The sequence below is a fragment of the Oryctolagus cuniculus genome, chromosome 12 (genome assembly GCF_051225735.1).
Source record: "Oryctolagus cuniculus isolate XC-2025 breed Fujian yellow rabbit chromosome 12, ASM5122573v1, whole genome shotgun sequence".
In the NCBI taxonomy this organism is placed as follows: Eukaryota; Metazoa; Chordata; class Mammalia; order Lagomorpha; family Leporidae; genus Oryctolagus; species Oryctolagus cuniculus.
In genome coordinates, this window is record NC_142878.1 from 108,621,782 (window position 1) to 108,644,448 (window position 22,667).

A 22,667-nucleotide genomic window follows, 5' to 3' on the forward strand; every position below is an offset into this window, starting at 1 on the left:
CATCCCAGCGGGACGCCCGTCAGCCCGATGGGAGCGCCCCTCCTTGGCTGCGCTGGTTGCATCTTGGCCTGGCGGATCATGGCTCTACCTAAGGAAGGCACATGGCCGGTGGGGGCCCCTCAGCTTGACCTGAGTGGGCGGGGCTCCTCCCCAGGCAGCGTGGCCCCAGGCTTTCTCTTTCCTGATGCTTTACTTAGAAGTTTTTCTAATCATTTAATAATTTGCCACATTTGTTTAGACCTAGTATAAACACACTTTTTTTCTCCTTTTTTTTTTTTTAAGATTTATTTTATTTGAAAGACAGAGTTACAGAGAGGCAGAGAGAGGTCTCCATCCACTGGTCCAGTCCCCAAACGGCCACAACGGCCAGAGCTGAGCTGATCTGAAGCCAGGAGCCTCTTCCAGGTCTCCCACGCGGGTGCAGGGGCCCAAGGACATGGGCCATCCTCCACTGCTGTCCCAGGCCACACCAGCAGAGAGCTGGATCAGAAGCAGAGCAGCCAGGCTTTAAACCAGCGCCCACATGGGATGCTGGTACCACAGGAGGTGGCCTCACCTGCCACGCCACAGCACCAGCCCCTCTCCATTATTGAAAGTATGTTTCAGCCAGCGCCGTGGCTCACTAGGCTAATCCTCCACCTTGCGGCACCGGCACCCCAGGTTCTAGTCCCGGTCGGGGCGCCAGATTCTGTCCCGGTTGCCCCTCTTCCAGGCCAGCTCTCTGCTGTGGCCAGGGAGTGCAGTGGAGGATGGCCCACGTGCTTGGGCCCTGCACCCCATGGGAGACCAGGAGAAGCACCTGGCTCCTGGCTTCGGATCGGCGCAGTGCGCTGCCTGCAGCGCAGCGGCCATTGGAGGATGAACCAATGGCAAAGGAAGACCTTTCTCTGTTTCTCTCCCTCTCTCACTGTCCACTCTGCCTGTCAAAAATAAATAAATAAATAAAAAGGTATGTTTCAGACATGACACATTTTACTCCTAAATTCTTAAGATGTCTAAAAATAAGGGCTCTAACCCCCTTGCATAACCACAACACTATCACTGTGCACCAAGAGGTTTGACATAAAATGCACACATTTCCCACTTCTGAGGAGTCCACGCCCATAATGTTGTAGACTGTTCGGTAATCCCTGTCTACCTGATGGCTTCATTGTTAAAATCCTGTCAGAAACACTATTCAGGCTGTCCTGCTGGCCAACAGAGGGTGGTGGCACGGAGCAGTGGGATGGAAAACGCTGCGAATCCAAATCCGCGCTCAGGCCCAGGTCCCAGTGTGCATAGCAGCATCTCGGATCAGAGAGGCAATGGTGTAGCCCAACAGTCTTGGCTTTATTTTCAATTCTGGAATCCGGCAGCAAGTCGCAGGACAGACAGAATGGCTGAGGAGAGCACTGGCCAGAGGCAGGTGGGCTGTTCAGCGGTCACTTTCCCCGGAAGGTGGGGGCGGTGGGGAGGTGGCGGGAACGTCATCTCGCCTGCTGAGGCTGGGCTCTGTTCTGGAAACACCTGCGGTAGAACAGGCCACCAGCTGGGGAAGGTGTGAGACCCGAGAGGACAAATGAGACTGCAGAGTGTGACGTGGGGAGCCTCGACTCTGGTGGCCACAAGACACGGGTCCCTGCGTCCCCAGTCAGTAGTGAGGGGTTCATAAGGTAAGCCTGACAAAGGTGACCTGCAGCTGACCTTGTGACCCCGGCCTTCCTCAAGGAGCACTGTGGGGAGCAACTCGGACTAGACTAAGTTACTGGAATTAAGACTTATTTTATGCATCTGCTCTCCCACAATATGGCGCTGGGAGAGGAGGAAACAGCTTCTACACAGCTGCCTCCAGTTCAACCAATAAACAAACAGCAGGACCTGCTCCTGATTGGAGGAGGGCAGTGTACTCGGCGTGTGGGTAGCAGAGTTGGGATTGGTGGAAGAGGACTATAAAGGAGGAGAGAGACAACATGCACCAGGAACATCTATCTGAAGGAACACCTGAGCAGCCCCCGAGAGAGCCGGCCGGCGGTGTGCCGCTCTCCTGCGGAAGTGGGGAAAGTGGCAGGGGGAGCCTCCCCTCCACGGAGGTGGAAGGGTCGGTAGCCAACCCGGGAAGAACCAGCAGCAAACCCAGGAAGGGCCGAGCAGACAAAAGAACAGCGCAGGGTCCTGTGTCGTTCCTCCGCGAAGAGGGGGAGCGACATAATGGTGCCGTGACTCGGATAGGAAACTTAGGAGGGAAGAAGCGGGAAGAAGTGGGAAAATACCGGAGAGAGAGACTAGCAAAGAGCCTAGGGAAAAGCCGGACGGAAAAGGTGCCGGAAGAAGCTATTGAAAGCCTAGGCATAGACTCGGATACGGACTGTGGGAAAGAAGTTAGGAGAAATCTCTAAGATTGAAAGCGAAAGTGAAAGCTAGAACAAACAGACTCAGACACGGACTGTGGGGAGAAGCCAGGAGAAATGAGAGGGGAATATTGTTGGAAGAAAACTTAGGGAAACATACCGGGTAGAGAAAAATGTTAGGGAAAATGAAGCTGCGGGGGCAGGCTGAGGCGGAGACGTAAGCCAGCTTGGGATTCTTCAAGTCAGCCCGGGGAGCAAAAGGCGAAAATCTGGAACCAGAGGTGGACGCGTAAGCCAGGTTGGAATCCGTCAGATTAGCCCGGGGAGCAAAAGACGGGAAGCCAAACCGAAAGGTGCAGACGTGAGCTAGGTTGAATTCGCCAGGTTAGCCCGGGGAACTTAGACTGAATACTGGTGGCGGAAACGTGAGCTAGGCTGTGTGACTCGCGGAAGCCACCGCGTGCAGAGAGAGCGCACGGGGCGTGAGTAGGAAACGTGGGGCTAGTGCGAAGGCCGTGGTGCGGGTGCAAAGGGCGCGGAGCGCGCAGAGCCGGGAAGCCACCGCGGGGCAAGGCGCCAAGAAGCAGCCTCGGGGCGGGCGCCGGGAAGCCGCGGGGATAAGAGAAACAGAAGTTTAGAAGTAAAATGAGAGAAATAGGAATGCTGGCAGATAGACGTAAAATAGGAGAAATAGGAATGCCCGGAGATAGAGAAATAGAGAAAAATAAGGCCTCCCCACAACATGGCAATGAGAGAGCTTGGATTCGGTCTGCCTGATTAGTAAGACGATAAGCACCTGTGGGCGGCTGCAGGTCACTGAAGACAGGCACGTTATCAACACCAATAAGTCTCCCCACAAGATGGCAATGAGAAGGCTTAGATTCGGTTTGCCTGATTGGTAGGGCTTGTAAGCACCTGCAGGCAGATCTAGCAGAGCAGAGCATGCGCTGCAGGGCACCGAACACAGGCACACATCAGCGCCTAAAAACCTCCTCACAACATGGCGAAGAGAGGACTTGGATTCGGTTTGCCTGATTGGTAGGGCTTGTAAGCACCTGTGGGCAACTCTAGCAAGCAGAGCAGAGTGTGTGCCGCAGGGCACCGAAGACAGGCACGTATCAACGCCAAAAAATAAAAAGAAAGGGGGATCTGTGGGGAGCAACTCTGACTAGACTAAGTTACTGGAATTAAGACTTATTTTAGTGCCGGCGCCGCGGCTCACTAGGCTAATCCTCCGCCTTGCGGCGCCGGCACACCGGGTTCTAGTCCCGGTCAGGGCGCCAGATTCTGTCCCGGTTGCCCCTCTTCCAGGCCAGCTCTCTGCTGTGGCCAGGGAGTGCAGTGGAGGATGGCCCAAGTGCTTGGGCCCTGCACCCCATGGGAGACCAGGAGAAGCACCTGGCTCCTGCCTTCGGATCAGCGTTATGCGCCAGCCGCGGCGGCCATTGGAGGGTGAACCAACGGCAAAGGAAGACCTTTCTCTCTGTTTCTCTCTCTCACTGTCCACTCTGCCTGTCAAAAAAAAAAAAAAAAAAAAAAAAAAAAAAAAAAAGAAAGGGGGATCTGTGGGGAGCAACTCTGACTAGACTAAGTTACTGGAATTAAGACTTATTTTAGTGCCGGCGCCGCGGCTCACTAGGCTAATCCTCCGCCTAGCGGCACCGGCACACCAGGTTCTAATCCCGGTTGGGGCGCCGGATTCTGTCCCGGTTGCCCCTCTTCCAGGCCAGCTCTCTGCTGTGGCCAGGGAGTGCAGTGGAGGATGGCCCAGGTGCTTGGGCCCTGCACCCCATGGGAGACCAGGAAAAGCACCCGGCTCCTGGCTCCTGCCATCGGATCAGCGCGGTGCGCCGGCCGCAGCGCGCCGGCCGCGGTGGCCATTGGAGGGTGAACCAACGGCAAAGGAAGACCTTTCTCTCTGTCTCTCTCTCTCACTGTCCACTCTGTCTGTCAAAAAAAAAAAAAAAAAAGACTTATTTTATGCATCTGCTCTCCCACAATATGGCGCTGGGAGAGGAGGAAACAGCTTCTACACAGCTGCCTCCAGTTCAACCAATAAACAAACAGCAGGACCTGCTCCTGATTGGAGGAGAGCAGCGTACTCGGCGTGTGGGTAGCAGAGTTGGGATTGGCAGAAGAGGACTATAAAGGAGGAGAGAGACAACATGCACCAGGAACATCTGAAGGAACACCTGAGCAGCCCCCGAGAGAGCCGGCCGGCGGTGTGCCGCTCTCCCGCGGAAGTGGGGAAAGTGGCAGGGGGAGCCTCCCCTCCACGGAGGTGGAAGGGTCGGTAGCCAACCCGGGAAGAACCAGCAGCAAACCCAGGAAGGGCCGAGCAGACAAAAGAACAGCGCAGGGTCCTGTGTCGTTCCTCCACAAAGAGGGGGAGCAACAGAGCACCAGCATTCCAGCCCTTAGATAGGAGCCCTCCACGGGGCCTGCACTGGACTAGCGCTGGTCATCCTGACGACTGGAGTCCTTGGAGCAGCTGTCAGGGTTATCTCTGGGCCAGGATGGCTGTTGTGACCAAAACAGCTGTGGTCTTGTCAGGCTGAGCCCCCCCCCCCCCATCCTGATGAACAGAGTCCCGGCGTGGTGACTGCATTTTGGTTTCTCTTTCTGGTCTGTGTGGGCCTCGTGGGATGGACAGTAGCCCTAGAACTGCAGACGTGAGCAGCCCTCCCTGTGCTGTCTCTTCCTAACAAAACAGCGGCTCCCCTTGCAGGATTCTAGAGAATGAAAGACTAGTGGCATCGTGCCGTATTAGTTACAGTCATCGTGGTTGTCCTTGAGAGAATGGCGTCAGCCCAGCCAGTGTGCGGAGCTCAGCAGCCGATGCTGCGGTTTCCCTGCCTGTAACGACCCCGCGGAGCTCGTCCTCACAGGGCAGAGCCCAGCTCCCGCTCGGCGAGGGGAGGCGATGCCGGGCCCTGCCCTCGCGCGCGACTGGCTCTCTCCTCAGCATTTTCATTCTAAAAGCGTTTTGTTGAGAGGCAGCTTTCGAGGGAGAGGGACCCAGCGCTCACCTTAAGGGTGCCGGTTATGGAAGGCTCCATGAGCTGGAGTCTGAAACCTGGTGAGCAGGGGGGCTCCGAGGGAAGAAGCCGAGCGGGACACGGCTGTCCCCTGTGAAGCTCCGGTGAGCAGCAGGAGCAGCACTTGGTGACGGTGGGCACGGAGCTATCTGTCCTGAGAAGGGTTAGGAACAGGGTGGGCCTTTAGCCCTGGAGGTTAAGATGCCAACTGGGACGCCCGTGGCCCACATGGGAGTTCCTAGGTCCAGTTCCCAGCTCTCGGCAGTGGTGGTGATGGCTCGAGCAGTTAGATTCCCTGCTACCCACGGGGGAGACCTGGCTTCGGCCCAGCCCCGGCCTGCAGTTGAGGCATTTGGGGAGTGGACAGACGGAGCCCTCTTTGCCTCTTACCTAACAGCCAAGAATCTCTCTCCAAGCACCCACCACCTCCAGGAACCAAAACAAGACCCGGGGACTGGGAGGTGCCTCACCTGTCATTAGGTGTGCCGGACCTGGCATGGCGCCTGCCGCACAGGTAGTGATGGATGGAGGAGCTGTGTGAGGACCCCGAGCCCAGCAGGAAGCCAACCCAGTTGCTGTGGGTTAGGGTTTGAATGACAGTGGCGAGGAAGGACTTTGCGCCTGCCCTCGAGCCTCGGCCCCCTCCAACCCCGGGCTGTGCAGCTTGTGGGAGGGTCGTGACGTGTTTCTCAGGTTCGGTCCCTAAGCCGGAAAGGGAACTGCCACATGCAGGCCAGGATGGACAGGTACAACCTCACAAGTCCTTCTTAATGAAATGAGCTTAGACTCTTATCTGCGATCCCTCCGTCCCCGCACTGCCATGCTCCTGCAGTGCATGAAAATCCGCAGGTGTGGTGGGTTCATCCCGGCTGCTGCAAATCTGATGCAGCTCCCTGCCACGGCCCGGGAAAGCAGCGGAAGATGGCCACGTCCTTGGGCCCTGCACCTGCGTGGGAGACCTGGCGGAAGCTCCTGGCTCCTGGCTTGGGATCAGCTCAGCTCCGGACACTGTGGCCATTCGAGGAGTGAACCAGCAGATGGAAGACTCTCTCTCTTTCTCTCTCTCTGCCTTTCAAATAAAAATCTTAAATAAAAAAGCGGAAATAGGACATTCATTCAAAAACTGATCACTGGGATGCTTTGGGAGAATGTGGTCAAAGGGAAGCCGTGCAAGGTTTGTGACAGCACACACGTGCACTGCCGGCTCTAAGCACCTGGCAGTGTATCGGGGGTCCTACAACGAGGAAACAGGCCGCGAGCGGGCAGCGTGGTGCAGGGTCGCACGCCCAGACCCTGCCTCCGCCTCCGCCTCGGCGGGCTCCTGAGCCTCTCCGCTGTTTCCTTTCCTGGGAAGGCGGCGCCTTTCTCTCTCATGGACCTTTTCTGTGCGACCCAATTCCTCCCGAGTTTATCCCTGCGGACTCTGGGTTTGCGGTGAGACGACCCCCCAAAAGCAAGCTGCAAGCGGCGCAGAGAGCGCGTGCGCACCGCACGCAGTCGGCCCGGAACCGCCCAGCCCCCTGGAAGGCGGAACCATCGGGCCGACCCCTCCAGCAGGCGGAGCCGGAGACCTCTGGGCGGGGAACCCGCTCGCCCGCCATCTTGCCGAGGCGGAGCCCGGGGCGCGCGGCTGCGGGCCGTCAGCAGTGGGCGGAGCCGCGTCGGCCGTGGGCGGGGCCGCGCCGGCGGCGGGGAGGAGCCGGGCCATGGCCACCGCGGAGGGCGGCGTGCGCGCGGGGCGGGCGTCCTGCTCCGGAGCCCGGCCTGGCGGGGCCCAGTGCCGCGCGGCAGGAGCGGTGGGGCCGCCCCCGGGACGGAGCGGCGGCGGAGCCCTGCGGGCCGGGGAGCGCACCCCCGCGGCCGTGGAGAAGCGGGGCCCGTACATGGTGGCGCGCGCTCCCTCCCTTCAGGCCAAGCTGCGTGAGTGAGGCCGAGCGGGGAGGGTCCCTCCGGCCTCGGCAGGGGCCGGAGACGGCTGACCCGGCCCTTTACCTTGCAGAGAAGCACCGGGAGCTGGCCAGGGCGGTGCTGCGGAGGAAGGGCGTCCTGGGGGCCGCGGCCTTCCGCCCCGACTCATCGGCGAGGAGGTCTCGGCGGGCGCGGGTGGACGTGTGCGGGACACGGCGGCCGATGCGGGCGTCGTGCGGGGCCCAGCCCGGGTCCCCCGGCGGGGATGGCGCGGGGTGGGGGCGGCCGGCCAGGGCCGGAGGGACCCTGTCCCCTGCGCCCCGAGGCCTGTCTGCCGGGTGGTGCAGAGAGGCGGGCGGGGCTGTCATCCGTGCTTGATCCCCGCTCAGGTCGGTCAAGTTTAACAAGGGCTACACGGCGCTCAGCCAGAGTCCAGATGAAAACCTGGTGTCCCTCGACTCGGACAGGTTAGTGCCCCCCCACCAGGTGCCCCTCTTTCCGCCAGGGTGGCTTGGTTGCAGGACTGCTAGGTAATCGCGTGGTGGGGTGGGGCCGCACCACCTGCCCCCTTGTCTCTGCCCTGGGGCTGGGCGGACCTGCCCCCTTGTCTCTGTCCCTGGGGCCCGGCCACCTGCCCCCTTGTCTCTGCCCCTGGGGCTGGGCCGAAGTGTCCCCTTGTCTCTGGAGAGAGCTGCCCTGCCCTGGGGCCGGGCTGACCTGCCCCCCTTGTCTCTGCTCCTGGGCCGGCCACCTGCCCCCTTGTCTCTGCCCCTGGGCCTGGCCACCTGCCCCTTGTCTGCCCCTGGGGCTGGGCCGACCTGCCCCCTTGTCTCTGGGGACAGCCACCTGCCCCCTTGTCTCTGCTCCTGGGCCGGCCACCTTCCCCTTGTCTGCCCCGGGCCGACCCCGGTGTGGGCCTGGCCTCACGGTGAACGTGTGCTCTTCTCCTAGTGACGGGGAGCTGGGATCCAGATACTCGTCCGGGTACTCCTCTGCAGAGGCAAGTTCCGCACAGCACCACCGCTCTGCCAAATGCTTGTTTGGCGCCTGCTGCGTGCGGGGCACGGCGCCAGCTTCCGGTCTGCCCTCCTCCCCCAGCAGAGGTATAGGCCGAGGAGAGCTCTGGAGATCCCTCGGGGCGGAGATATCCAGGCCGCACCTTAGCAAAGGAATCCTCTTTTCAGAAAGATTCGTTTATTTCAGTCAGAGTTACACAGAGAGAGAGACAGAGAGAGGTCTTCCATCTGCTGGTTCACTCCGTTGGCCTCAGTGGCTGGAGCTGTGCCGATCTGGAGCCAGGAGCCAGGAGCTTCTCCCGGGTCTCCCACGTGGGTGCAGGGGCCAAGCACTTGGGCCATCTTCCACTCTTTCCCAGGCCACAGCAGAGAGCTGGAAGGGAAGTGGAGCAGCCGGGACTGGAACCAGCATCGCTGGCACTGCAGGCGGCGGCTTTGCCTGCTACGCCACAGTGCGGCCCCGGGAAAGGAATCCTGGCTAGATCCCAGCTGAGCGTTCACTAGCCTGGACTTGCCTGATGCTTCTTGGATTGGGGAGCTCACTACCTCCAGGGCCTGCTGCCCACCGATCTCAGTCCTGCCTCGAGGTGGAGAAGCCCTGTTAATCCCAGATGTCCTTGCAGCCTGGACCCCTAGACCTAGGCTTGCCTCCCCGTGTCACACATACATAACTCAAGGTGCCTGTCTTTGTTACTTTAAGAAACTGTTTGAAGCTGGCACCACGGCTCACTAGGCTAATCCTCCGCCTAGCGGCGCTGGCACCCTGGGTTCTAGTCCTGGTCAGGGCGCCGGATTCTGTCCCGGTTGCCCCTCTTCCAGGCCAGCTCTCTGCTGTGGCCAGGGAGTGCAGTGGAGGATGGCCCAGGTGCTTGGGCCCTGCACCCCATGGGAGACCAGGAAAAGCACCTGGCTCCCGGCTTCGGATCAGCGCGGTGCGCTGGCCGCGGTGGCCATTGGAGGGTGAACCAACAGCAAAAGGAAGACTTTTTTCTCTGTCTCTCTCTCTCACTGTCCACTCTGCCTGTTAAAAAGAAAGAAAGAAAGAAAGAGTTTGAAAGCCAGGAAGACAGACACACAGATCTCCCATTCATTGACTGATTCCCCAGTTGCCTGCATCAGCCAAGGGTGGGCCAGGCCAAGGCTGGGAGCTGGGGACGCAGTATCTCACATGGGTGACAGGGAGCAGCTATGGGGGCCAGCACCTGCACCAGGTGCACATGAGCAGGACACGGGAGTAGAGCCAGGGCCCGGCCCCAGCAGCACCCTCAGCGCCGTGCCGAGCGCCTGCCCCGGGCGTCCTTCCTCTGCTTGTCCATTACCCGAGGTCAGCGTCCCTGCCCCTCTCTTGCCTGTTGCCACCAAGCTTGCTGCTGCCTCGCTGGGCTGGCCCGGTGGCCTCCCAGCTCCCCTGGCAGAGGGGCCTGGGGACGGGACTGCACAGCACTGCTGTGTGCACGCGTGGCCTCACTGCATCTCTGCCATAGACGAGGGGAGTTTGCAAGCGGAAGCTACCGCCTTCCTCCTGCGCGGCGGAACAGTGAAACCAGGCTGGCGGGTTCCACCTCGCAGGACCCAGTGCTGCCAGCCCCTCCCGGCTGTGAAGGCGGCCATTCCTGGTGCCCCATGGGCATGGCCAGGGCCCTCTGATATTTCTGAGGGGCCAGGAGTTTTAGTGAGAGCTCCCTGGGGTGACGGCACTAGCCAGGGCTCTGGGTGTCCCGCAGTCCAGGGAGGAGTGTGGACAGCGGTCACTGTTGGCTCACGGTCCCCGCCTCTCCTCCTCAGCAGGTGACCCAGGAAGTGAGCCGGCAGCTGCTGCAGGACGGGTATCACCTGGATGAGGTGCCCGACGACGAGGACCTGGACCTCATCCCCCCTAAGCCCGTGGCCTCTTCCGCGTGCTCCTGCTGCTGGTGCTGTCCCGGGGACTCTTCCTGCACCCTGCAGTAGGCACGGCCGCCCACGGGGCCCTGCCGCGGAACACTGGAGGCACTGACCGCCTGCGGGGCGGCAGGTGGAGTCCTGCACTGTCCTCTGCTGGAGCAGACCTGGGAGAACCGCTGAGGGCGGCGTCCTGGTTCTGGCAGTGGGTGACGCGGTGCTGTCGGGGAGGACAGGGCAGGCTGCGTGCCCGGGCCGGGCTGGGCTGGGGCATTGTTGGAGGTACAGAGGGCTGGGACCAGTTCCGGGAACTCCATGTGCCCTACTCCCCTCCCTGGCTCTGAGATGGGCTGCCGTTGCTGCTGTTTGACCTTTGTCCTTCAGGTTGCACCTGTCCGGCTTTGGCAGGGAACAGGCAGGTGGCCTGATGGCTTCCGGTGTGCCTGGCCGTGGGTGGGGCTTGCCCACCTGGTCCAGCTGTCAGGCAGGTTTAGTGACGGTCAGCCCCGCCCCGGCTGGCCCTGGAGGCCTGCAGTGTCGTGGTTGCCAGCAGAGGGAGCTGCAGGGAGCAGTCAGTGTGTGGGTGCACCTGCGTGGGTTTAAGCCTAAACCGATGCTCACAGACAGGATCGGGGGGACCTAAGGCAGGTCTGGGCCCCACCTGAGGACATCCTGTGACATCCCCAGCACAGCACAGCTTCTCTGGCCCTCGGCCGGGGCACAGCACGCGGGCATTGTTTCCCACAACCCCCTGGACAGCAGTCTGCTTTTCCAGGCCTCTGGAGTTTTCTCGTGGCCTCCTTGTTTTGTGTGAAAGGGAGTGGATAGCGTCCCCGGGGCCGAGGCAAGGCAGGATGGGGAATGAGGTGATGAGGCCCTGTGGCCACTAGGGGCAGACGAGGGGCAGCACAGGCTGCTGGGGAGAGCCCTGCTTGTCGCCTGTCCGCTGTCCTCGGCAGGGAGTCCCTGCTGGCCTTGGTGGGCTTGTCTCAGTGTGTCAGTGTGAGGCCAAGGAGACTCCTGCTGTCCAGGGCCACGGCTGACTACTGCTGGCGGCTTCGTAAGGAGAAGGGACTGAGCTGGGCCGTTCACCGGGGCCTGGGCTGCCCAGCCTGCAGGGCGTGGGAACACCGCCATTCGGAATCTCGCTGTCCAGGCCTTCCTGCTTCTGCAGAGGTGGAGCGCACGTGTGGGAAGGGATCAGACGTAGGGCAGGTTTGAGAGGGGGGGCGCCCAGGGCAGCCAGGTGTGGAGCCACATCTCTGGGCAGTTGGTCAGGGAGGAGGCGCCTGGGAGAGCAGGTAGCAGGCCTCCAAAGGCCAGGCCCGAGCGGTGCTGTGGTCAGCGCTGCTGCGCGTGGCTGTGGCCGTCCCTGGAGAGGCGGGTCCGGAGCTGGGCCACCTGTGTCCGGGCACCATGCCTCGTGGAGGCACGGCAGGCCCAGAGCAAGAGGCCGCAGTGAGGCGGGGTGGAAACGGCCACTTGGGCCAGGGGCCGCAGGCTGAACACCTGCAGAGGCACGGAGCCGCACTGCCTTACCTCTGAGGGCTGGGTGTCTGCAAGGAGGCGCCGCATGGGGTTTGCGCCACCAGGCTTGCTCTTGTCCAGCTCTGTATGTTACAATAAACACAGTCCTGCTGCTTGAGCGGCCTCGCTGTTGCACTGGGTGTGAGCCTGGATAGTGTGCTGCCCCCGCGGTGGCGCCCCCTGCTGGCTGCCCCCTGTGCCTGCGACGAGCAGGCCCTCGCCAGTCACTCCTTGGGGTGGGCTCCCTGTCACAGACCCTTCCTGTCTGGCTCATCTGTATTTTCTTAACTGAGAGGATTTGGAAGCCAAAAAACCAGAACACTCCCTCAAGGTGGTTTCCCGGAACTGCACTGTGCAGGGGCAGAGCGTGGGGTCCAAACCCTCGCCCCCAGCAAGGAGCCGGAGGCCTGAGCGCCCCTGGGCTCGCAGGACAGAGGGGTGCCCTCTGAGGTGCCCCCCCCCCCCCCCCGGCTCAGGAGAGGTGGCTGGGCTTCCCCTCACACAGGAAACACGGTTCCCGAGACGGGGCTTCTGGTCGGCAGGTCCATCTCTGCAGGCCCTGGTGCAGCTACTCAGTATTGCCCTGAGGCAGTGCAGACCCACAGCCATGGCCAGGAGCTGGCTGCTGACCCCGGCCACAGGCCCCTTGGGCAGCAGGAGGATCTGGGAACGAGTGTGTCCTGCCCCCCCACTCCAAGGATCCTGGGATGGTGAAGCACAAGTGGTTAGGGGTAGGTCTCGGCCTAGCAGTGAAGTTGGCCTCACCCGGGCCAGCACTTGAGATGCTGGCGTCCCCCGTGAGCACTGTTCCATGTCCCAGCTGTCCTAACAGCAAATGGTGGCCCTAGTGCTTGGGCCCCTGCCGTCCACACAGAAAACCCAGAGGAAGTTCTGGGCTCCTGGCTTCGGCCTGGCGCAGCCCCAAGCTGGTACAGCCATTTAGAGCCCGTCAGCGGAGGGAAGGTCTCATTCTGCCTTCCAGTCTGTCTGAGAAGGTGCCCTCGTCCCACACAGGGTTCCCGGCTGAGTCCCAGCTCAGGACCGAGGAGGCCGTGGTGACCCACGTGGGAGACCTGCAGGGAGCTCCTGGCCCAGCAAGGCTGTTATGGGCGTTTGGGCAATGAACCAACACATTAAGTTTTGTCTCTCTTCCTCCTCTCCAATAAGTACAAATTAAAAATTGGGGGGCTGGCGCTGTGGCGTAGCAGATAAAGCCACCGCCTGCAGTGCCGGCATCCCGCATAGGCACCAGTTTGAGACCCAGCTGCTCCACGTCTGATCCAGCTCTGCCAGGCCCTGGGAAAGCAGCAGAGGATGGCCCAAATCTTTGGGCTCCTGCACCCACATGGGAGACCCAAAACAAGCTCCTGGCTTCTGGTTTTCAGATCGGCCCAGCTCCAGCTGTTGCGGCCATTTGGAGAGTAAACCAGTGGATGGAAGACCTCTCTCTCTGCCTCTCTCTAACTGTCTTTCAAATAAATAAGTAAATCTTAAAAAAAAAAAAAGCTTGACAACACGGCGGGAGGGCCCTGCTCGCTCCGGGACAGGAATGCAAGGGCCGCACGCCGTCCCCACAGCCTCCACACAAGTGATCTTTAATGGCTCTGTGTAGGCAGCACAGTCCACAGGCTTCCTCTTCCCTGCAGCTGGGGAAGCGGGCGGTCTGGCCTGGTGACTCCTCAGACGCCGCCCGGCCTCACGTGACGGGGCTAAGCTGACACAGCTGACGTGGGCCGGAGCCGGCTGCTGCCTCCTGAGCCGCGGGCCTGGCCCAGGTGCAGGGCGAGACCACGAGTGGCGCACGGCCCTTACTGGAGATGGCTAGCCTGGGCACGCTCCGCACTCACCACCTACACGCCTCTCCTCCGGGGCACGGCCCTCAGGGCAGGGCCCAAAGGCACTGGCAGAGGAGAGCTGGGCTGCGCCTACAGCAGGCAGCAGGCTCGGAACAAGAGCAGGTCCTCGGGCACAGTGAGCCGCAGCAAGACGCTCTCGCTGGCCCCGATGAAGAGCACCCCGCCGCGCCGCAGGGGGATGGCCGCCGGGGCGGTGGGCGTGCTGGCGGTCACCGTGCCCTGCACCACCAGGAGGATGCTGGCTGAGTCCAGTGCCGTCACCTTGTATTCAGCGGCAGAGCCAGGGACCTGGGCAGGGAGAAACGCAGAGGGCAGAGGTCAGCCTCGGCTCGCGTCGGCGCTGGGCGCAGGCCCCGGGCAGTGAGCAAGCTCTCCCGCCCTCCCCGGCAGCAGGGAGGCCGCGTCTGCTCCCTGGTCCCGAGGAGTGGGCAGGTGTGGCTGCCCCCACGGGGGGCCGGACAGCACGAAAGCCAGCCCCAGGTGGCCATCACACGTGACCCTTGCCGGGGTTCTTCCTGCCCCCGCTCACCTCCATCTTCATGACTGTGAAGTCCGGCACGGGGGGGTTGTAGATGCTGAGGCAGGGGTCTTCCTGACTCCGTGCCGGGTGGAAGAGCCGGTCCTGGCTGGGGCTGGGGCTGTAGCTGAGCATCTCACACAAGGTGGGCACGTCGATGAACTTGGGCGTGAGCCCAGCGCGGACCGTGTTGTCTGAACACGCCATGCACTCCACGCAGTCTGGGGACAGACAGAGTCCTGTGCTAAGCTGCAGAAGGCTGCTTCCGCGTTGGGCTCTGCGGGCTGGGCCTCCTGACCCGAGCTCCACAACGCCCCACAGGTAAAACGGCACGACCGGCATTCTCTGGGAGCGTGCAGCTAAGACAGCGGGAGGTGCCAGGTCACCCGCCTCTGTCAGGGGCTAACTACCCGGGGAACCTGAGGCCCCCAACCCTGCCATCTCCCACTCAGGATCCTGCGCCTGAGGGGATAAGCAGTCCACAGCCAAACCGTGACGGTGCCCTCCGCCCAGCACCCAGGTGCCCTCGACACCCTGCTGGCTGCTGCCCGGCTGAGCCTGGGACCCTCAGAGGCCCGAGCTGGCTGGTGCCGGACCCGTCTGTCCAGACGTGGACACGAGGCCTGTGGCGGGGGGCTGCGGTGGGGCTCACCTCCTTTCAGGTAGGCGTGGGGCACGTTGGCCTCCAGGAACATGGCCTCCCCCGGCTTCAGGGTGAGCACGTTCAGGAAGTAGATGGCGAAGCAGCCGATGTCTCCCGGGTACTCCTGGTGCAGCTGCAGCAGGAGCTCCCCGAGGACGTCCTCCATGTGGTTCCCGGCACACACTGAGGGCCACAGCACAGCCCAGGGCCACTTAGGGGTGCTCGGTTCACGCAACACCACCTCTCACCACAGCTCGCCTGCGTGCACACCCAGCACCACACTGGCCGCCAAGAGGGCTGGACTACGGCCCTCCTACCCTCAACGCGGCAACATGTGGGGTCAGACATTCTTTGTTGTGGGGGCTGCCTAGGCATTTGGGGTTTCCACAGCACCCCTGGGCTCTGCCCGCCAGATGCCAGCAGCGCCCACCCCTGCCACACCGCCAGGTCAACTGTGCTCCGGCTGAGAACCCCTGCTCCCGGAGCTCAGGACCTGTCAGGGATGACCCACAGGCGTCCACGTGGGGGACCACCGTCCCCATGGACACCAGAGTCCCCGTCTCAGGCCCTGTCAGGGATGACCCACAGGCGTCCACACGGGGGACCACCGTCCCCATGGACACTAGAGTCCGCCCCGTCTCAGGCCCTGTTAGGAGATGACCCACAGGCGTCCACGCGGGGGACCACCGTCCCCATGGACACCAGAGTCCCCGTCTCAGGCCCTGTTAGGAGATGACCCACAGGCGTCCACGCGGGGCACCACCGTCCCCATGGACACTAGAGTCCCCGTCTCAGGCCCTGTTAGGAGATGACCCACAGGCGTCCACGCGGGGGACCACCATCCCCATGAACACCAGAGTCCCCGTCTCAGGCCCTGTTAGGGGATGAACCACAGGTGTCCACGCGGGGGACCACCATCCCCATGGACACTAGAGTCCCCGTCTCAGGCCCTGTTAGGGGATGAACCACAGGTGTCCACGCGGGGGACCACCATCCCCATGGACACTATAATCCCCCCCGTCTCAGGCCCTGTTAGGGGATGACCCATAGGCGTCTACGTGGGGCACCACCGTCCCCATGGACACTAGAGTCCCCGTCTCAGGAAGTCTGCGTCCCAGGCAAACAGCAGAAGCAGAGGGTGCCAAGGGCTAGCCTATGTCGTGGGGACCGAGCAGGAGGGCGAGCTCAGCTGACTTGGTGGGGGGCGGGGTGGGTTTCCCCGGGCAGAGACAGGTGGACGCACAGCGTGTAGACGCTGCAGCCGGCCTGGGCTGGAAGGCAGTATGTTTCCACGTCAGAAGGGCACAAGGTCTGAGGAAGACACCCCTCACACAGTGGCGGGAAAACCTCGCACCTCGCTCGTGAGCCACGCCCCCGGGACAAATCCCCAGGTCAGAGAGAACCCCGTGTCGACACAGACTCACGGGAGCTACGGGCTGTGCCCGCGTGAACTCCGGGCAAGAGTTCTGTTCTGCTGTGAGGACAGAAAGCCCGACGGGGAGGGTGTGCACCCCCCCCCCCCCCCGCAGGAAACAGGGCCTGTGGGGGTGGAGTGGAGAGAGCCGCAGCTCCAGGCAGCAGAGGGAAGCCCTGGAGGGCCGGAGCCGCTCTCCGCCTGTGCCACGGGGACACGGCCACACCCTCAGTCACTTCCTGACCTCTCCTTAGTTAGCACAAGGTTGGGCACGCCAGCCGCATGTAGGGAAAGAGCTAACGAGGGCCCGTTCCGGGCACCGGCGTCTGGAGGAGGCCGCGGCTCCCCTGTCCCCCAAAGCACGAGTCCAGCTGGGGGAAGCGGCTGCGGGGGGGTGTTGGAGCTGAGTGCCCCCTCCGCGGGGAGCGGGAGCAGTGCTAGGCTCCCCAGAGGAGCAGCAGGAAGCAGCACGCAGCCTGGGAAGGCACCAGCAGGGCCTGCGCCCCGCCCACCTTGCTGGGAGATGCGCATCACCAGCCGGTCCAGCTGCTCCACCACCGCCTTCTTCTCGCTGGTCATGAGCTGGGAGAAGCAGCGCCGCAGAGCCGAGGCCACGGCCTGGGAGTCGCTGCCCACGCTCTGCTGCAGCTGCGCGGCCGCGGCGTCTCCGATCAGGAACCGGAACTCGGGCACCTCTGCAGGGAGTCGGGGCCCGCGTCAGGCAAGGCAAGAGGGTGGCCCAGAAGCGGGACGCTGGAGGGCCCCCGCCCTGGCCCTAACCAGGCACCGTGTGACCCTAACCCTGCGGTGGGTGGAAGCCTGCTCAGCCCCCCCCCCCCGGCCCACCAGCCCCTCGGCTCTGTCTCCCGGCCGGGTTCCCCACGCGGCCCAGGCCCCCTGCGCGTGCCCAGAGCTCTCTGCCCAACCTTACTCTGCAGGAAGGCCACGATCTCCTCCAGCGGCCGGAAGCCGCACAAGCCCTGGAAGGAGGTGAGGGCAATGGCCATCTCGGGCTTGTGGTTGGCGTCGGGGTAGTGCTGCGGAGCCTGGAGGTGCAACTTCTCGGCCAGCTCCTGGGGGCGGCCGGGGGAGACGATGGTCGGGACGCAGCCGTCACGGACCCAGGACCCACACAGCCCTCGTCTTCCCCTCCCGACACCAGAGAGCAAATGACAAATGCGATCAAGGCGTGATGCAGAGACCTGGGGTTCAGCCAGCCCCGTGCAGGGAAGTAGGCCAAACTGGGGGGGCACAGGGGCAGACGGTGAGCCGGGAACCCCAAAGGCCAGGCCTGGCCGACACTAGCGAGCTGTGTGACCCCTGCTCCGGGTCTTGGCCTGCCTCAGGCTGGGACTCAGAGCCCTGTCCAGGAAGACGCCACAGGCGGGGCTGGAGACAGCCGGTGCCACGGCGGCAGGTGAACAGACCTGGGGCAGGGAAGCAGCCCCGGAACCAGGCCCCAGGCACAGGCCGGCCAGCTGGCCGCTCAGACTTCGCTGCTCCCGCGTCCCCAGCATTGGCCTTGCAGCGCTAAATCGGGAGTCAGCAGACCTAGATTTAGCTCTGGGCTGGAGCCTGCTGGGGTGGGAGGGGCAGCCCTCTCCGAGCCCCTACCTTGTCGGGGTGCGCCTGGATGGACAGGGCTGTTTCCACCGAGAGCACTTTGAAGAGGAAGGGCAGCTTGCCGTGAAAGGCGGCCTTGACCTTGGAGCCCAGGCAGTCTTGGTTCTCCGCAATCCACTGGCCTAAGGTCTTCTGTGACCCGAGGATCTTGGCATCCCCCCGGGGGTGCGCCCCCATCCACAGCTGCAGAGACAGGGGGTCCTGAACACCCCACTCTTAGGACAAACGCCCACGCCCAGGAACAGCGTGCCCCCTGCAGGACGGCCATGCCACGACCGCTCGGGCCATCGTGGGCACACGGCAGAGGGCAGGCCCCGCCCCGACCGGGCTCCCTGTGACTCGGTTACTGCCCTTCTCGTCTGTCTGTCAAGGAGAGTGACAGCTGCACTGTCAAGGTCACTTACAGGCTGTGACTCTCAGGCAGCTCCGTGGGGGGTTAACACCGCCTCCTCCAACCTCAGAGGCTGGGGCTAAAGGCTTCCTGTGCTTTGGTTGGTTTGCTTTTTTCTCTACCACACGGGCAGGAGGAACAGTGGGTTAATAACGTTGGGAAAAAAAAAAGTCAAACAACTGATAGTCCAGGAGCGCTGAACTAAAATTCCGCAGGTGCTGACAGCTGTCGGGAGCAGCAGGGTACAGGAAACCTCGTGGTGCCCGCTCGGACCCTGGACCGGTGCCGACCTGAGGCCGTCCACTCTTCCCGGCTGACCCCAGGCCCTCGCAGCCCGCGGCGCACGGTGGGTCTCACCTCTGCGTAGGGCTGGTCCTCGGAGATCCGGACCGACGGGTCACTGCTGGCCAGCAGCCGCGCCACCTCGCTGCTGGAGCCCGTCTTCCCCCAGGCGTACTGCTGCACCACGCACGACAGCGGGAACACTGCGGGCACAGGCAGGGGGTCAGCGGGGGCCAGCTGCGCGCGCCCCGCGCCTCGGGCGCGAGGGCTGTCGTTAAGGGGTTTGTCGGTTGCCGGAAGCGCTCCCTCCCTACCGCCGGCCTCGGTGTTCCCATCTGTAGGATGGGCAGTAGTAAGGATCCGGTGCTGACGTGAGTGCAGAGCCGCGCTTCGGTGCCAGCGAGTGACACGAGCGTGGCCGGGGTCGGCGGGAGACCCCTGCCCGGTGGCCGCAATCACAGTGGCAGATGGCCCCTCCTCCTCTGCGCGACGCCCACCCCTCTTTCCGCGGAGCCCCGGGGGAATGGGTGGGTTCGATCTGGCACATCATGCCGGGATCAGGCCCTAGGACCCAGGCCGCCGCCACGCTCGCCGCCACCCGGCCCACGGCTCACCTCCCGGACTCGCCATCCTCGCAGGTCCCGGACCTGGCTCGGGGCACGTCGGCCCTTCCCGGCGGCCCCCGCGGTCCGCGCCCAGAGCATCACGGGAAATGTAGTTCTCAGGGCGCCCGCGCGCTCCTGCACCTGCGCCTGCGCCCGCGGACCCCGGGGCTTCGGACGGCAAGCTTGGGTCTCTCTTCAGCAGGCGCATACTTACCGGGAGCTTACTGAGTGCCACGGAGGCTACACAGAGAGCCAGAGCTGAGGTTCTGGCGAGGGATGGGCAGGTGTACGCAGTCATATAGCAAGCGGGATGCCAAAAGGCAGCAAAGGCGACAGAGCCAGGGGCCGGGAGTGCAGCTGTATCCAGAATTGTCTTCTAATTTTTTGAAATTTGAGAGGTTGAGACACAGAGACCTCCCATCCGCTGGTTCACTCCCCAGATGCCCCCAACGGCTGAGGCTGGGCTGAGATGGGAGCCAGGAGCCGGGAAGCCGTCTGTGCCTCCCCTGTCGGCAGCAGGAAGCCAGTAACTTGAGTTACCACTGCCTTCCAGGGTCTGCCCTGACAGAAAGCTGGAGTCAGGACTCTGAGCCGGATATGGGACCCGGGCATTCCAGCGTGGGACGTGGGGATGGCAGAACACCTACTCCACAAGGCAGAATTTAAAAGGTTAGGAGGGGCAGCATTGTGGTGCAGCGGGTTAAGCCACCACCTGCAACACCAGTATCCCATGTGGGTGCCCGCTCAAGTCCCAGCTGCTCCACTTCCAATCCAGCTCCCTATTAAAGCGCCTGAGAAAGCAGTGGAATATGGGTTGAGTGCTTGGACCTCTGCCACCCACGTGGGAGACCCGGACAGAGTTCAAGGTGCCCAGCCATTGCAGCCACTTGGTCAGTGAACCAGCAAATAGAAGATCTCCCCGCCCCCTCTCTCTCTAATAAATAAAATTTTTTAAAGATTTATTTTATTTATTTGAAAGGCAGAGTTACAGTGCAAGGGAGACAGAGAGAAAGGTCTTCCATCTGCTGGTTCACTCTGCAATGGCCGGAGCTGTGCCAATCAGGAGCCAGGAGCCAGGAGCCTCTTCCAGGTCTCCCACGTGGGTGCAGGGGCCCAAGCACTTGGGCCACCTTCTACTGCTTTCCCAGGCCACAGCAGAGAGCTGGGTCAGAAGTGGGCAGCCAGGACATGAACTGGTGCCCATATAGGATGCCGGCGCCTCAGGCCAGGGCTTTAACCTGCTACGCCACAGCGCTGGCCCTATAAATATTTTAAAAAGGGGGTTATCTGGGGAGGGGACGTTTGGAGCAACAGTTAAGTCACCACTTGGGACACTTGCATCCCACATCAGAGTTTCCAGGTTTGAGCCGGACTCTGCTTCCTCTTCCAGCCTCCTGCTAATGTGCACCGTGGGAGGCAGCAGGTGAGGGCTCGAGTACCTGGGTTCCTGCCACCCACGGGGAGACCCAGACTGTCTTCTGGGCTTCTCCCTGACCCAGCCCTGGCTGTTGCAGGCATTTGGGGAGTGAACCAGCAGATAGGAGATCTCTCTCTCTCTCTCTCTGCCTCTCTCTCTTTGCCTTTCAAATAGATATTTTAAGAAAACCCAACAACTAAAGGCTGTCTGGCTAAGCCTCATTGAAGAGGTGGGATTTGAGCACAGACTCAGCTGGGGAGGGAAGGGTGTGAATTGGCCGGAGCAGAGGGAAGCAGGGAGGGAGGGTCTGCCTGAGAAGTGCTAATGGAGCTGGTGCTGTGGCACAGTGGGTAAAGCTGCGGCCTGTGATGCCGGCATCCCATATGGGCACTGGCTTGAGTCCCAACTGCTCCAGCTTGCGATCCAGTTCCCTGCTAATGTGCCTGGGAAAGCAGTGGAAGGTGGCCCAAGTCTTAGGGCGCCTGCACCCACGTGGGAGACCTGGAAGAAGCTCCTGGCTCTTCACTTAGGACTGGTCCAGCTCCAGCTGTTGCTGCCATCTGGAAAGTGAACCAGCAGATGGAAGATTGATCTCTCTCTCTCTCTCTCTCTCTCCCCTCTCTGTAACTCTGCCTTTCAAATAAATCTTAAAAAAAAAAAAATTGCTGGAGCCGGTGCTGTGGCGTAGTAAGCTCACCCTCCACCTGCAGCGCCGGCATCCCATATGGACGCTGGTTTGAGACCCGGCTGCTCCTCTTCCAATCCAGCTCTCTGTTTATGATCTGGGAAAGCAGTGTGAGATGGCCCAAGTGCTTGGGCACCTGCACTGCGTGGCAGACCCGGAAGAAGCTCCTGGCTTCGGATCGGCGCAGCTCCGGCCACTACGGCCATTTGGGGAGTGAACCAGCGGATGGAAGATCCCCTCCCCTCTCTTTCTCTCTGTAACTCTTTCAAATGAATAAAGTAAATCTTAAAAAAAAGGGGGGGGCAGTGGAACAGCCGGGACTCAAACCTCCTGGCACCCATATGGACTGCCAGTGCTGCAGATGGTGGCTTAACCTACTACGCCACAGCGCCAGCCCCCTGAAGTCTCCCTTGCCATGCTTTTACCAGTGCCTGAATGACTTCCAACACCACACACAGAGGACAGCGCAGTGGAAACAGCTGAACCATCAACAAAGCAGCTCTGCCTCCCCGTGCCCCACCGCGCTTCTCATACGTTTGCCCCAGGGAGAAGGGGAAGGCAAGGGTTCTAACGAGCACCCCAACCCCATGGAAGCCAAGACTGTGGGGCTAGACCGCTAACCCTCCCGAGCCAGGCCACCCTCCCCCGACACAGAGAGACTTCCTGTAAGGGCAGCGTAGCCCCTCCCTCTCTCTCCTCTTGCTTCTCTCCCTCGTGTAACTGACCCCTTGCTGGGGGATGGCTGCTTCCCTCTCTTCCTGATCTCTTCCCGAGGAGGGGGCAGTCATGCCGCCCCTTCCCGCCTGCTGTGCCCTGTGCGGCTCCCCCTCAGCCTGCGTTACAAACCAATGCGCGCAAGTAAAGGGTTTCCTGGGGTCTCCGGGCAGGCATCTTTACTGAAGCCGGGAGGGGAGGGGGGGGTCGCAGGGAACCCGGTGTGTCAGAAGCTCCAGGTCACCACCGGGGCTTGTGACTGGCAGCGGAACGCAGGACCGGGAGCGGTTCTGTGGGACTGTGGGCTCTGACGGCATCCCCAGCCAGTGTCGGACTGGACTGAACTGGATGGCAGGGCACCAATCAGCAACCGCAGACACCCAGAGGAGGCGTCTGCTTGGTGCTGGGGACACCCCGGTGTCGGGGTGCTGTGTCGGTTAGGGCGCCTGCATCTGCTGCTGGAGGGCCTGGGTCCAGCCTCCTGCGAATGGGAACCCTGGGAGGCGGAGGATGATGGCTTAAGTAGTTGGTTCCCTGCCAGCCGCACGGGAGACCTGGATTCAATTCCTGGTTTTGGGCTCTGGTTCCAGCCCAGCCCTGCCATTGTGGGTGTCTGGGGAGTGAACCAGCGGATGGGAGCCCTGTTTCTCTGCCCTCAAATACAAGAAGTTGCGGGGCAGAAGCCGCTGCGTGAGAGGCTACAATCCCGTAGCAGAGCGCCGGCCCCAGTCCCAACGGCTCTGCTCCCAATCCAGCTTGCTGATAACTTCCCTGGGAAGCGGTTCTGAGGGCTCAAAGACTAGAGCCCTGGCCATCCACGTGG

At 62.1% G+C, this 22,667-nt stretch overlaps 2 protein-coding genes across 7 annotated transcripts; one reads left to right on the forward strand and one right to left on the reverse strand.

The window, feature by feature from the left end:
- The first annotated feature begins 7,023 nt into the window (after positions 1–7,023).
- On the forward strand, positions 7,024–11,815 carry FAM219B (family with sequence similarity 219 member B). 5 transcript variants are annotated; one of them, XM_051834640.3, is made up of 5 exons: positions 7,024–7,285; positions 7,365–7,452; positions 7,663–7,740; positions 8,225–8,376; positions 10,075–11,815. In XM_051834640.3, exons 1-5 carry the CDS (start codon positions 7,072–7,074, stop codon positions 10,128–10,130), a joined length of 588 nt encoding a protein of 195 aa, XP_051690600.2. In that variant the 5' UTR covers positions 7,024–7,071; the 3' UTR covers positions 10,131–11,815. The 5 variants fall into 5 exon arrangements, with proteins under 5 accessions (XP_051690600.2, XP_089167029.1, XP_089167030.1 ...); XM_089310903.1 differs by having other exon boundaries at positions 10,078–11,815; XM_002722039.6 differs by having other exon boundaries at positions 7,027–7,285; positions 8,225–8,273.
- A 1,454-nt stretch (positions 11,816–13,269) lies between these two features.
- Positions 13,270–19,196, reverse strand: MPI (mannose phosphate isomerase). Of its 2 annotated transcripts, XM_002722047.6 has the most exons (8): positions 19,038–19,196; positions 18,499–18,626; positions 17,742–17,933; positions 17,059–17,200; positions 16,640–16,822; positions 14,723–14,896; positions 14,083–14,291; positions 13,270–13,841 (listed from the first exon to the last, which is right to left on the reverse strand). In XM_002722047.6, the coding sequence occupies exons 1-8, from the start codon at positions 19,051–19,053 to the stop codon at positions 13,623–13,625; spliced, it is 1,263 nt and encodes a 420-aa protein (XP_002722093.5). In that variant the 5' UTR covers positions 19,054–19,196; the 3' UTR covers positions 13,270–13,622. The 2 variants fall into 2 exon arrangements, with proteins under 2 accessions (XP_002722093.5, XP_008247438.5); XM_008249216.5 differs by lacking the exon at positions 17,742–17,933.
- Between the last annotated feature and the right edge of the window lie 3,471 nt (positions 19,197–22,667).

Coding starts and splice junctions, on each gene's coding strand:
- FAM219B (XM_002722039.6), top strand. CDS start 7,072: ATGGCCACCGCGGAGGGCGGCGTGCGCGCGGGGCGGGCGTCCTGCTCC. Junction 7,453..7,662: donor CCCGACTCATCGGCGAGGAG/GTCTCGGCGGGC, acceptor ATCCCCGCTCAG/GTCGGTCAAGTTTAACAAGG. Junction 7,741..8,224: donor GTGTCCCTCGACTCGGACAG/GTTAGTGCCCCC, acceptor CTCTTCTCCTAG/TGACGGGGAGCTGGGATCCA.
- MPI (XM_002722047.6), bottom strand. Junction 17,934..18,498: donor AGGACCAGCCCTACGCAGAG/GTGAGACCCACC, acceptor CTGTCTCTGCAG/CTGTGGATGGGGGCGCACCC. Junction 16,823..17,058: donor GATCGTGGCCTTCCTGCAGA/GTAAGGTTGGGC, acceptor GACTCCCTGCAG/AGGTGCCCGAGTTCCGGTTC.